This window comes from Leptodactylus fuscus, chromosome 7, assembly GCF_031893055.1.
Source record: "Leptodactylus fuscus isolate aLepFus1 chromosome 7, aLepFus1.hap2, whole genome shotgun sequence".
Classification (NCBI taxonomy): Eukaryota; Metazoa; Chordata; class Amphibia; order Anura; family Leptodactylidae; genus Leptodactylus; species Leptodactylus fuscus.
The window spans coordinates 60,868,303-60,882,779 of NC_134271.1; the positions used below are offsets into that span (position 1 = coordinate 60,868,303).

The following is a 14,477-nucleotide window of genomic DNA, read 5'->3' on the forward strand; positions in this document are numbered from 1 at the left end:
CCTCCACCATGAATTTGCCCAAACTGGGCTGGTTAGAGGCTCCCTCCACCATGAATTTCCCAAAACTTGGCTGTTTAGAGGCTCCCTCCACCATGAATTGGTCCAAACTGGGTTTTTTAGAGGCTCCCTCCACCATGAATTGGTCCAAACTGGGCTGTTTAGAGGCTCCCTCCACCATGAATTTGCCCAAACTGGGCTGGTTAGAGGCTCCCTCCACCATGAATTGGTCCAAACTGGGCTGGTTAGAGGCTCCCTCCACCATGAATTTGCCCAAACTGGGCTGTTTAGAGGCTCCCTCCACCATGAATTGGTCCAAACTGGGTTTTTTAGAGGCTCCCTCCACCATGAATTGGTCCAAACTGGGCTGTTTAGAGGCTCCCTCCACCATGAATTTGCCCAAACTGGGCTGGTTAGAGGCTCCCTCCACCATTAATTGGTCCAAACTGGGCTGGTTAGAGGCTCCCTCCACCATGAATTTGCCCAAACTGGGCTGTTTAGAGGCTCCCTCCACCATGAATTTGCCCAAACTGGGCTGTTTAGAGGCTCCCTCCACCATGAATTTGCCCAAACTGGGCTGGTTAGAGGCTCCCTCCACCATGAATTGGTCCAAACTAGGTTTTTTAGAGGCTCCCTCCACCATGAATTTGCCCAAACTGGGCTGGTTAGAGGCTCCCTCCACCATGAATTGGTCCAAACTGGGCTGTTTAGAGGCTCCCTCCACCATGAATTTGCCCAAACTGGGCTGGTTAGAGGCTCCCTCCACCATGAATTGGTCCAAACTGGGGTTTTTAGAGGCTCCCTCCACCATTAATTGGTCCAAACTGGGCTGGTTAGAGGCTCCCTCCACCATGAATTTGCCCAAACTGGGCTGGTTAGAGGCTCCCTCCACCATGAATTGGTCCAAACTGGGGTTTTTAGAGGCTCCCTCCACCATGAATTGGTCCAAACTTGGCTGTTTAGAGGCTCCCTCCACCATTAATTGGTCCAAACTGGGCTGGTTAGAGGCTCCCTCCACCATGAATTGGTCCAAACTGGGTTTTTTAGAGGCTCCCTCCACCATGAATTTACCCAAACTGGGCTGTTTAGAGGCTCCCTCCACCATGAATTGGTCCAAACTGGGCTGGTTAGAGGCTCCCTCCACCATGAATTTCCCAAAACTTGGCTGTTTAGAGGCTCCCTCCACCATGAATTGGTCCAAACTGGGCTGGTTAGAGGCTCCCTCCACCATGAATTTGCCCAAACTGGGCTGTTTAGAGGCTCCCTCCACCATGAATTGGTCCAAACTGGTTTTTTTAGAGGCTCCCTCCACCATGAATTGGTCCAAACTGGGCTGTTTAGAGGCTCCCTCCACCATGAATTTGCCCAAACTGGGCTGGTTAGAGGCTCCCTCCACCATGAATTGGTCCAAACTGGGCTGGTTAGAGGCTCCCTCCACCATGAATTTGCCCAAACTGGGCTGTTTAGAGGCTCCCTCCACCATGAATTGGTCCAAACTGGGTTTTTTAGAGGCTCCCTCCACCATGAATTGGTCCAAACTGGGCTGTTTAGAGGCTCCCTCCACCATGAATTTGCCCAAACTGGGCTGGTTAGAGGCTCCCTCCACCATTAATTGGTCCAAACTGGGCTGGTTAGAGGCTCCCTCCACCATGAATTTGCCCAAACTGGGCTGTTTAGAGGCTCCCTCCACCATGAATTTGCCCAAACTGGGCTGTTTAGAGGCTCCCTCCACCATGAATTTGCCCAAACTGGGCTGGTTAGAGGCTCCCTCCACCATGAATTGGTCCAAACTGGGTTTTTTAGAGGCTCCCTCCACCATGAATTTGCCCAAACTGGGCTGGTTAGAGGCTCCCTCCACCATGAATTGGTCCAAACTGGGTTTTTTAGAGGCTCCCTCCACCATGAATTTGCCCAAACTGGGCTGGTTAGAGGCTCCCTCCACCATGAATTGGTCCAAACTGGGTTTTTTAGAGGCTCCCTCCACCATGAATTTGCCCACACTGGGCTGGTTAGAGGCTCCCTCCACCATGAATTGGTCCAAACTGGGGTTTTTAGAGGCTCCCTCCACCATGAATTTGCCCAAACTGGGGTGTTTAGAGGCTCCCTCCACCATGAATTTGCCCAAACTCTGCTGGTTAGAGGCTCAATCCACCCTGATTTTCAAAACAAATGTTGGTGCCAACCTCAACTTACTACAAGGGCCAAATTCACTGCTGGTGACAAGCTCTCCTCACTGCAAGTGCCAAATACACATGTTTCAAGGTGTTTTCCTACTGTCAGAGAGGTGGTATTGAGTGTGTAAAGTGTGTAGTTGTTAGGCTGTGATGTTGGGGTAATAGAGGGTCTTTGGTGTGTTAGATGCCCCCAGACATGCTTCCCCTGCTGTCCCAGTGTCATTCCAGAGGTGTTGGCATCATTTCCTGGGGTGTCATAGTGGACTTGGTGACCCTCCAGACACGGATTTGGGTTTCCCCCTTAACGAGTATCTGTTCCCCATAGACTATAATGGGGTTCGAAACCCGTTCGAACACACGAACATTGAGCGGCTGTTCGAATCGAATTTCGAACCTCGAACATTTTAGTGTTCGCTCATCTCTATTTGTTTTTCTAATGCCAGTGCTGGCTGGTTATCACATATAATGTATGTTTCCAAATGATAACAGAAATGTCTCCTTACCCCACACATAAAAAGCCTTCATACATCCCCATAAACTGAAAAATAAATAACTTCCGTCCCTCAGTAAATGGCAACACACAAACACGTTTTTTATTGTATAAAAGCTGTGAAAAAAAATATATATAAATTTGGTATCATTGTAATGGTATTAACTTTGGAATATTTAAAGCGGTTATCTGAGAAAATGGACAACCCTTTTAAAATTTAAATAAGCTTGGAGCAGAGAATTAAATTTTAAAAAAAATGTATACTCACCTATCCCCCCGTTGTTCCGGTGTCCTCCCGCGCCTTCAGGGTCATTGGCTCCGGTGGCATCTTCTGGAATTGTGCTGAAACGGCTGATTTAATCAGTGAAGGGTCTGAATATCACTACCGGTGACAAGGGTCCTCTTCCTGAGACCTGCTGAGACCAATCAGTGGCTTGAGGACAACACCAGAAGACATCCAGGAGAGCCGATGAACCAGGAAAGCACGGGATGACAATAGAGACAGGTGAGTATGCTTTTTTTTTTTTTTTTTTTTTTTTTTTTTTTACTGCCTCCAGCAGTTTTAAACTTTAAAAGTTTAGCCTGGACAAATCCTTTAACGTGACACTTTAAAGGACACATATTTGGTCACCATGCCTCTCAAATAATGAATAAAAAGCTAAAGAAAAAATAAAATAAAACAATCAAAACTACAACTCATCCCACAAAAAAATAAGCCCTTAGAGTTCTAGTGACAACAATAAAAAAAATATTTTTATATATATAATATATATATATATATATATATATATATATATATATATACATATATATATATATATATATATATATATATATATATATATATATATATATATATATATATATATCTTATATGTACAGGGTGGGGCAAAGGGTATGAACCTGTTTTAAAGGGATATAAAACAAAAACAACTCAACTTACAGAAATTATGTTTATATTGCTTAATTCAGTTCAGAATCTAGGATTTTTTTACATTAAGTTTTAAAGATGATATCAGGAAGATGGTGGCCGTCAGCAGCGATATACTCTTGAAGGCGAATTCTGAAGTTTTCAAAAGCTCTTCTGCACATTTGGATGGGTATTGCCGTAACTTCCTCCCTGATTCTGTCCTTAAGTTCTTCCAGGGTATGTGAACGATTTTTAAAAACCTTTTCCTTTAGGTACCCCCAAAGGAAAAAGTCACAAATGCTCAAATCTGGTGAGCGCGCAGGCCACTCCACGTCACCCCTCACAGAGACGAGGCGCTGGGGGAACATTTGCCTCAATCTCGCCATTGAAATCCTAGCAGTGTGGGATGTAGCCCCGTCCTGTTGGGAGGCAATTCAATAGCATTTCTTACCAGGATGACATTTTGAGGTGTTCTTACTGTTCTGGGTCTTTCAATTGCCGAAGGAGTTGCTGCTGAACCAGTTTTTTCCAATGTCATAGCCCAACGTCTAATTGCATTACCCCCAGGGACGTTACCCCCAACAGGGATATTGAAGTGTAGTCGGAAGTCCCTCTGCGTCGTGATTACAGAACGGCCATTTTGAAAAAACGTCCTCACAGCAAACCCACGATGCTCTCCCGTCCAAGGCATGGATGCTACTGACAACTAGACCCTCCCACTCCCACAACGAGGCCCTGCCCCTCTATCCACCACCACCACAGGCTGAGCGCTAGCCGGTCAGAACCGATTCATACCTTTTGCCCCACCCTGTACATATATATATATATATATATATATATATATATATATATATATAGAGAGAGAGAGAGAGAGAGAGAGAGAGAGAGAGAGAGAGAGAGAGAGAGAGAGAGAGAGAGAGAGAGTTGGCCAAAAGTATTGGCACCCCTGCAATTCTGTCAGATAATACTCATTTTCTTCCAGAAAATGATTGCAATCACAAATTCTTTAGTATTATTATCTTCATTTAATTTGTCTTCAATGGAAAACCACAAAAAGAATTGTCAAAAAGCCAAATTGGATATAATTCCACAGCAAACATAAAAAAGGGGGTGGACAAAAGTATTGGCACTGTTTAAAAAATCATGTGATGCTTCTCTACTTTGTGTCATTAACAGCACCTGTTACTTACCTGAGGCACCTAACAGGTGGTGGCAATAACTAAATCACACTTACAGCCAGTTGAAATGGATTAAAGTTGACTCTACCTCTGTCCTGTGTCCTTGTGTGTACCACATTGAGCATGGAGAAAAGAAAGAAGTCCAAAGAACTGTCTGAGGACTTGAGAAGCAAAATTGTGAGGAAGCATGAGCAATCTCAAGGCTACAAGTCCATCTCCAAAGACCTGAATGTTCCTGTGTCTATCATGCACAGCGTCATCAAGAAGTTTAAAGCCCATGGCACTGTGGCTAACCTCCCTAGATGTGGACAGAAAAGAAAAATTGACGAGAGATTTCAATGCAAGATTGTGCGGATAGTGAATAAAGAACCTCGACTAACATCCAAACAAGTTCAAGCTGCCCTGCAGTCCAAAGGTACAACAGCGTTAACCCGTACTATCCGTCGGCATCTGTATGAAAAGGGACTGTATGGTAGAATACCCAGGAAGACCCCACTTCTTACCCAGAGACATAAAAAAGCCAGGTTGGAGTTTGCCAAAACTTACCTGAGAAAAAATGTTTTGGAAGAATGTTCTCTGGTCAGATGAGACAAAAGTAGAACTTTTTGGGAAAAGGCATCAACATAGAGTTTACAGGGAAAAAAAAAAAGGCCTTCAAAGAAAAGAACACAGTCCCTACAGTCAAACATGGCGGAGGTTCCCTGATGTTTTGGGGTTGCTTTGCTACCTCTGGCACTGGACTGCTTGACTGTGTGCATGGCATTATGAAGTCTGAAGACTACCAACAAATTTTGCCGCATAATGTAGGGCCCAGTGTGAGAAAGCTGGGTCTCCCTCAGAGGTCATGGGTCTTCCAGCAGGTCAATGACCCAAAATACAATCCAAAAAGTACTAGAAAATGGTTTGAAAGAAAGCACTGGAGACTTCTAAAGTGGCCAGCAATGAGTCCAGACCTGAATCCCATAGAACACCTGTGGAGAGATCTCAAAATGGCAGTTTGGAGAAGGCCCCCTTCACATCTCAGGGACCTGGAGTAGTTTGCTAAAGAAGAATGGTCTAAAATTCCAGCAGAGCATTGTAAGGAACTCATTGATGTTATTTTGTCTAAAGGCTGCACTACCAAGCATTAGGCTGAGGGTGCCAATACTTTTGTCTGGCCCATTTTTGGAGTTTTGTGTAAAATGATCAATAATTTGACTTTTTTTTCATTCCCTTTTGTGTTTTTTCATTGCAAGCAAAATAAATGAAGATATTAATACCAAAGAGTTTGTGCTTGCAATCATTTTCTGGAAGAAAATGAGTATTATCTGACAGAATTGCAGGGGTGCCAAGACTTTTGGCCAACAGTGTGTGTGTGTGTGTGTGTGTATATATATATATATATATATATATATATATATATATATATATATATATATATACACACACACATATACATACACTCACCGGCCACTTTATTAGGTACACCTGTCCAACTGCTCGTTAACACTTAATTTCTAATCAGCCAATCACATGGCGGCAACTCAGTGCATTTAGGCATGTAGACATGGTCAAGACAATCTCCTGCAGTTCAAACCGAGCATCAGTATGGGGAAGAAAGGTGATTTGAGTGCCTTTGAACGTGGCATGGTTGTTGGTGCCAGAAGGGCTGGTCTGAGTATTTCAGAAACTGCTGATCTACTGGGATTTTCACGCACAACCATCTCTAGGGTTTACAGAGAATGGTCCGAAAAAGAAAAAACATCCAGTGAGCGGCAGTTCTCTGGGCGGAAATGCATTGTTGATGCCAGAGGTCAGAGGAGAATGGCCAGACTGGTTCGAGCTGATAGAAAGGCAACAGTGACTCAAATAGCCACCCGTTACAACCAAGGTAGCCAGAAGAGCATCTCTGAACGCACAGTACGTCGAACTTTGAGGCAGATGGGCTACAGCAGCAGAAGACCACACTGGGTGCCACTCCTTTCAGCTAAGAACAGGAAACTGAGGCTACAATTTGCACAAGCTCATCGAAATTGGACAATTGAAGATTGAAAAAACGTTGCCTGGTCTGATGAGTCTCGATTTCTGCTGCGACATTCGGATGGTAGGGTCAGAATTTGGCGTCAACAACATGAAAGCATGGATCCATCCTGCCTTGTATCAACGGTTCAGGCTGGTGGTGTCATGGTGTGGGGAATATTTTCTTGGCACTCTTTGGGCCCCTTGGTACCAATTGAGCATCGTTGCAACGCCAAAGCCTACCTGAGTATTGTTGTTGACCATGTCCATCCCTTTATGACCACAATGTACCCAACATCTGATGGCTACTTTCAGCAGGATAATGCGCCATGTCATAAAGCTGGAATCATCTCAGACTGGTTTCTTGAACATGACAATGAGTTCACTGTACTCCAATGGCCTCCACAGTCACCAGATCTCAATCCAATAGAGCATCTTTGGGATGTGGTGGAACGGGAGATTCGCATCATGGATGTGCAGCCGACAAATCTGCGGCAACTGTGTGATGCCATCATGTCAATATTGACCAAAATCTCTGAGGAATGCTTCCAGCACCTTGTTGAATCTATGCCACGAAGAATTGAGGCAGTTCTGAAGGCAAAAGGGGGTCCAACCCGTTACTAGCATGGTGTACCTAATAAAGTGGCCGGTGAGTGTATATATACACAGTCATGGCCAAAAGCTTTGAGAATGACACAAATATTATATTTTCACATGATCTGCTGCCCTCTGGTTTTTATGTGTGTTTGTCAGATGTTTTTATCACATACAGAAATATAATTGCAATCATATTATGAGTAATAAAAGCTTATATTGACAGTTAGAATGAGTTAATGCAGCAAGTCAATATTTGCAGTGTTGACCCTTCTTCAGGACCTCTGCAATTCTCCCTGGCATGCTCTCAATCAACTTCTGGAACAAATCCTGACTGATAGCAGTCCATTCTTGCACAATCAGTGCTTGCATTTTGTCAGAATTTGTAGGTTTTTGTTTGTCCACCCATCTCTTGATGATTGACCACAAGTTCTCAATGGGATTAAGATCTGGGGAGTTTCCAGGCCATGGACCCAAAATCTCTGTTTTGTTCCCTGAGCCATTTAGTTATCACCTTTGCTTTATGGCAAGGTGCTCCATCATGCTGGAAAAGGCATTGTTGATCGCCAAACTGCTCTTGGACGGTTGGGAGAACTTGATCTTGGAGGACATTCTGGTACCACTCTTTATTCATGGCTGTGTTTTTAGGCAAGACTGTGAGAGCCGATTCCCTTGGCTGAGAAGCAACCCCACACATGAATGGTTTCAGGATGCTTTACAGTTGGCATGAGACAAGACTGGTGGTAGCGCTCACCTCGTCTTCTCCGAATAAGCTGTTTTCCAGATGCCCCAAACAATCGAAAAGGGGATTCATCAGAGAAAATTACTTTACCCCAGTCCTCAGCAGTCCACTCCCTGTACCTTTTGCAGAATATCAATCTGTCCCTGATGTTTTTTCTGGAGAGAAGTGGCTTCTTTGCTGCCCTCCTTGAGACCAGGCCTTGCTCAAAGAGTCCCCGCCTCACAGTGCATGCAGATGCACTCACACCTGCCTGCTGCCATTCCTCAGCAAGCTCTGCACTGCTGGTAGCCCGATCCCGCAGCTGAAACACTTTTAAGAGACAGTCCTGGTGCTTGCTGGTCTTTCTTGGGCGCCCTGGAGCCTTTTTGCCAACAATGGAACCTCTCTCCTTGAAGGTCTTGATGATGCGATAGATTGTTGACTGAGGTGCAATCTTTCTAGCTGCGATACTCTTCCCTGTTAGGCCATTTTTGTGCAGTGCAATGATGACTGCACGTGTTTCTTTAGAGATAACCATGGTTAACAGAAGAGGAACAATGATGCCAAGCACCAGCCTTCTTTTAAAGTGTCCAGTGGTGTCATTCTTACTTAATCATGACAGATTGATCTCCAGCCCTGTCCTCATCAACACCCACACCTGTGTTAATGGAGCAATCACTGAAACGATGTTAGCTGGTCCTTTTAAGGCAGGGCTGCAATGATGTTGAAATGTGTTTTGGGGGATAAAGTTCATTTTCTAGGCAAATATTGACTTTGCAAGTAATTGCTGTTAAGTTGATCACTCTTTATAACATTCTGGAGTATATGCAAATTGCCATTAGAACAACTGAAGCAGTAGACTTTGTAAAAATTAATATTTACATCATTCTCAAAACTTTTGGCCATGACTATAATATATATATATATATATATATATATATATATATATATATATATATATATATACAGTATATATATATATATTCCTCAAAAATGGCAACACAAAAACAGTGTTATTGTGCAAGAGTAAAACTATAATATAGATATAGATTATATGTAAATTGTGCACCGCTATAATCCTACTGAACTGCAAAATACAGTTAAAGTGTAACTAAACTTTCAGACAACTTTTGATTTTCTGGCAGTACGTGTGTCATAAATAAATTTTGTGATATATTTTATTAAATTTTTTTGCTCCTTTCTGTGAAATCCTGCATTTCTTCACTTTTTCCATTGCGCGCTGAGGCCGGTCCCCAGTGCTGCAAGAGAACTCATTTGCATACTAACGAAAACCGGGATTTCTACCAAACAGCGGGCCCAGAGAAGACATCTAAATGCAAATGAGTTCTCTTGCAGCACTGGGGGCAGGGGTCAGCGCACAAATAGCACTGGAGGCGTCCCCAATGCTGCAACAGAACTCTCCAGCGACACCTCCATCTTCATCTGGAACGGCCTCTCTTCGCATCTTCTTCCGGAGCTGGGTTCAAACTTCTAGGCCTCGGGCAAAGCCGACTGCACATGCCTGCCGGCCACAAGAAACTGGCCACTTACACAGTAAGTGAAAGAGGCCATTTTCTTGTAGCCGGCGGGCATGCGCAGTTTGAACCCAGCGGTGGAAAAAGATGCAAAGAGAGGCTGTTCCAGACGAAGAAGAACGTGGCTCTGGAGAGTTCTCTCGCAGCATTGGGGATGCACCCAGTGCTGTTTGCGCGCTGGGGCCCGCCCCCAGTGCTACGAGAGAACTTATATGCATACTGACGAAAACCGGGATTTCTATGGAACGGCAGCGCAGAGAAGACATCTAAAGGTAAGAGAAGAATAGCCTTTCTTAAGGCTATTCCAACGTGGTAGGGAGAAAAAATACAATTTTAATGATAGAATCCCTTTAATTGGATTCAGGGACAGAAACCCCAGACATAGAGCAGGCGCAGGTGTGAACCTAACCTTATACAGGTGCATATAAATATCCTAATCCCGACTGTTTTCAACCAGTGATATCTCTGGAAATAATTTAGAAAGCACAGTAATTTCAGTGTGAGAATGACACCAAAAGCAAGTTTGCCTTTTTTTATAACGTCCAAAATATAAATGTTTGAAGTGACCCTTCCACATCCTCATTTTCTCTACAAGTTACACAGCCCCGTGCTCCTGTACACAGTAACATTCCGTGAGAGGCAGAAACAGCGCTCAATAGAGAAGCAAGGGACGGGGTGAAAAAATGCAGGATTTCACAGAAATTATCCAAAATATATAATTTTACATATAACAAAATGTATTAATTACACAAATACAATCAGATCAAAAGGTATCTGAAAGTTCAGTTACAATTTAACATGTGGAACATTGCATAATTTACACCCTAAACTGGCAGTCAGCCAAATGTTGGGTCCCCTGCGGTTATTTTCCCTGGCGCAGCTTACAAACTGTCCTGCTCACTTGCTGTATTACTGACAGTGGCATTTGTGGATAATGCAGTGGTGTCATATTAACAGAATCAGAACAGGTCAAACCCCACAAAATTAAAATAATAAACTTTATTAATCATCAAGTTTACAAAGAGAAAATGCTCCTTAAAATTTGCACATTTAAACACTTGGACAGAATCAGAATGTGACTCTAAATCTAGGAGAGTAGCTAATGTATTTGTATATCACAGCCACAACTCCAACAGTCATCTGCTGATAATGTCCAGGGCAAGAAGAGAGGGATGAATTATTACCTACTACCCTACTGACTACCAGGTTCAGGTGATACCGCTAGGGACTATGCCACAAACACTATTCATAGCAGAGTCTAGAGGCTGATAGTAATAACAAGTAAGGCAAAATGCCACCACTAAACTAACAGCACTTTAGATGTTATGCCGCTATTCACACTGCATCCTACAGAGTTTTTACGGTGCCACTATTCCAGCTACACCCTCAATCTACACCTTACGCATTTCAACTGCCAACTTCTCATGCTGACAGTTTGATCAGAGGTGCCTTATCTAAGCCTACTAAGTTACAGCTAAGTGCAAGTTAATTGTTGGTAGAGCACAGTATTTAGCTTTCTTGCTCCCCCATTGGCACTACTGTACAGCCACATAGACCCAGTAAAGGAGTCCTAAGTGGGATCATACAATAAGATACTAATTTCAGGTTATGTATGGAAGAGAACTAAAAACTATACATGATAAACTATAATGATCACATATGCACACATAACAGTTTATCCGGAAAAGTTAAATAAAACAACAAGTACATTTTAAAGGGATAATCCAGTTTCAAAGATTTATGGCCGATCCTCAGGATAGGCCATCAATATTAGATATGCTGGGTCCGGCACCCAGAACCCCCACAGATCACCAATATGAAGACAGCAAGGAAGAACCCATTGAAGTCAATGGGGACTTGCTGGCGACAACTTGTATGGTAAGTGAGCATTGCAGCTCTCCCATTACCTAGGTCCAACACCTTGGACCCCCACAGATCTAATATTGATGGCTCATCCCTTTAAGGACCAATTTGGCCACTAATTTGTAAAGGCTAGGACTACACAGCAATTTTAGCTACAACTCTCATTGGGTGACCAAAGATTGCTGTATTTACCTGTGTCTCCTTCACCTCTATAAGTTAATGGAGTTGAATTGCAACCCTGAGGGTGCTGTGACAGCGCCTTCTAAAAAAAAAATTTAGAAATATATATACAGGTAGTCCTCGACTTACGACGTTGATCCATTCTTGCGCGGCGTCGTAAACCGAATTTCGACGTAAGTCGGAAACCTACCATACCGACGCCGCGTAGGAACAGATCAACGTGATTTAGTGTGCAGCGGTTCGGAAGACCTAAGAGAAAAAGTAAGCTCACTTATAACAGCAAGCTGCCAGCTCTCCTCCGATGAACAAGGACGAGCCTGCTGCAGAACCAGCACTGATTTGCCGCAGGCTAGTCCTTGCTAGTCGGGAGTGCTGGCAGTTTTCTGTTCTCTAGTCGTAACCACGAAACGTCGTAACCCGAGGACTACCTGTGTATATATATATATATATATATATATATATATATATATATATATATATATATATATATATAGTTTCAGCTCCCTCGGGGATCGCAATGCAACTCCATTTACTTAAATTGGTGAAGGAGTCACAGGGGGACAAGGTAATTGTTAGCCACATTACGAGAGTCACAGAAAAAGCCCCCCATGTAGGCTTATCCTAAATGTTTCAGGCTAATATGAGTAATAAGCTTCCACATTCAGGTTTTTGCTTACAGTTTTTGAAGCCAAAATTATATGAGGATCATAATGGAAGAGAACGTATAAAGGACATGTGATACACCCTTCTCTTCCACCCACCACTCGTTTAAGCTTCAAAGCCAGCATGTAAAAATCTGAACAAAGGAACCCTGAGTCTTAGACCTCATGCACTGTGCAGTCGGTGTGCTAGTCGTATTTATCATGGCTAGAACACCGACCCATTCATTTCTATGGGCCCCATACATATGATTGTGTATTTTCACTTGGAGCAATGAATGGAGCCGCGAAAGCACGACCAGTGCATAGGCGGCACATGGATGACATCATCGTGTGCATGTCGCCTAACACCCAGCAAACCACAGATCAATAATGTTAACTAAAAACACTGGTTAGTGACCTGTAAGTCGTCATCTCTTCCAGTCTCCATGATGCTCCTCCTCTGAAGCAGCGCTTGTGAAAAAAAAAAAAAAAAAAAAACTCCTTGGCTGTGAATTGAATTCTGGTCTGCCTCAAGTTACTGACGGATCATTAGCTGCAAAGTTACAAAGCAGAAGCATTTCAGAAAACTGATGTATGGAGAGATGAGAGTGAAAAATGCACTTACAAAACTAGATACCGCATAGTACAGATGTGTGTGCTATTGGTTTTGTTATATGGAGTCCAACAAAATTCTGTAGGCTCATAATGTACTTATAACTCGGTGTGCCTCCAATTTAGATTGTTTCAATGAAAATGTGTATTGCTCAGGGCCTCTGGTGCAGAGTCTACCTAAATTTACAGGTGAGAAAATCCTGCTCAACTATATTGTCCAGTGTAAACAAGGGATACTCGAAAGACCCCATTTTAGTCAATGGGGTCCCTTTAGATCTGTTTTTGCCCATCACTGGATGGATCTCCTGTTCTAATGACGAAACAGAAGAGCAGACAAAGCCAAAGCAACTGTCAAAGAACGCTGAGGTACCATCAAACAATATCTTATCCAACACAAAATGACAGTAATGGACATTAGGTGACAGATGAAGCCTCTCCGCCTGGGTCAGTCTTCAGTCACCCTGATGTAAAAGTTGGAGAAGGTTTCTTCCATTACATTTTTTACTTATTTGATGGAAGAACGCAGGATGCGCACGTGACTATTTTTCTGTTACAAAAGTAAACAAACATGACAGAGACAGCGTCCGCCATATTGTTTACATTACAATGGAAACAAACACAGATGGAGAGGGCTCGGTTACTCGGCTCCCATTAATGTCTGTTACTGTCATCTTATAACAGCAGACAGCAACACACATTAATAACAGTAGTGTGAACATAGCCTTACAAAGCAATAGAGAAGGCAGCAATGTACTTGTGTTAGATATTATATTATTTGACAGAATTATAATCTGTGCAGAATGGCTGGAATACAAAGGTAAAGCCCTAAGCACTTCTATCTGCGCTCTACCACTGCCCAGTACATAACTGGGGTCTGGTGCTATAAAGTCAGTGTATCTTCCACCTATGTTACCTGGTGCTGTGATGTCACAAGGATTCATTCATGTGCACTACAACATGGGACACACAGAGGATAAATCCTCTCACAGAGTAATGCTACCTCACAGAGGATATACAGAATACAGCCTGTAGGAGCAGGCAGCCACTGCACACCACACAGGTATAATGGCACTTCACCTCACAAACACCAAGAGTCTCACCATCACTGCAGGCGGCATCTACCAGCTTACTGCTCCTCATTCACCTCAGCACATCCTAACCCGCTGCACAGCCCGCTGTACCAGATGGACAAGCAACCTCTCCAACCGCTCTTCACCGCCCAGGCGGGAGAACCAATAGCAGAGCTCCTCCGCCATCCCGCTTCCGGTGGTAGGGTAAAACGCTGGTCGCCTAGGAAACGGCTTATTTCAGTAACCGGCGCTACAGGTAAAACAGACCAATAGGAAGTGAGAACGGCTGATTGACAGCTCACAAGGCCAATGCGGCGCGAGCCATGGAAGGTTGGTGGAGAGGAAATGAAAGCGTCGCACAGTTACCAGGGAGACGAGCCTATACAGTAGCGAGTAGACGGTTGGTGACCACGTGGTGATGTTGTCACTTATACAGTCACACAGTCACACAGTATACCCCTCAAAGATGGGACCATTTTTTTCATTAACAGAAAGCCAAATTTGAAATTCATGA

General features: G+C 43.6%; 1 protein-coding gene across 1 annotated transcript in view; it reads right to left on the bottom strand.

Moving 5' to 3' along the window:
* The window catches only part of PMFBP1 (polyamine modulated factor 1 binding protein 1), a 143,030-nt gene extending 128,926 nt beyond the window's left edge, over window positions 1–14,104 (bottom strand). The window contains exons 1-2 of the mRNA XM_075282011.1: window positions 13,994–14,104; window positions 12,700–12,834 (exon numbers count right to left, since the gene is read on the bottom strand). Coding sequence (XP_075138112.1) covers window positions 12,700–12,729 — 30 coding nt within the window. The 5' untranslated portion in view covers window positions 12,730–12,834; window positions 13,994–14,104. The remainder of the gene's footprint in view (window positions 1–12,699; window positions 12,835–13,993) is intronic.
* Between the last annotated feature and the right edge of the window lie 373 nt (window positions 14,105–14,477).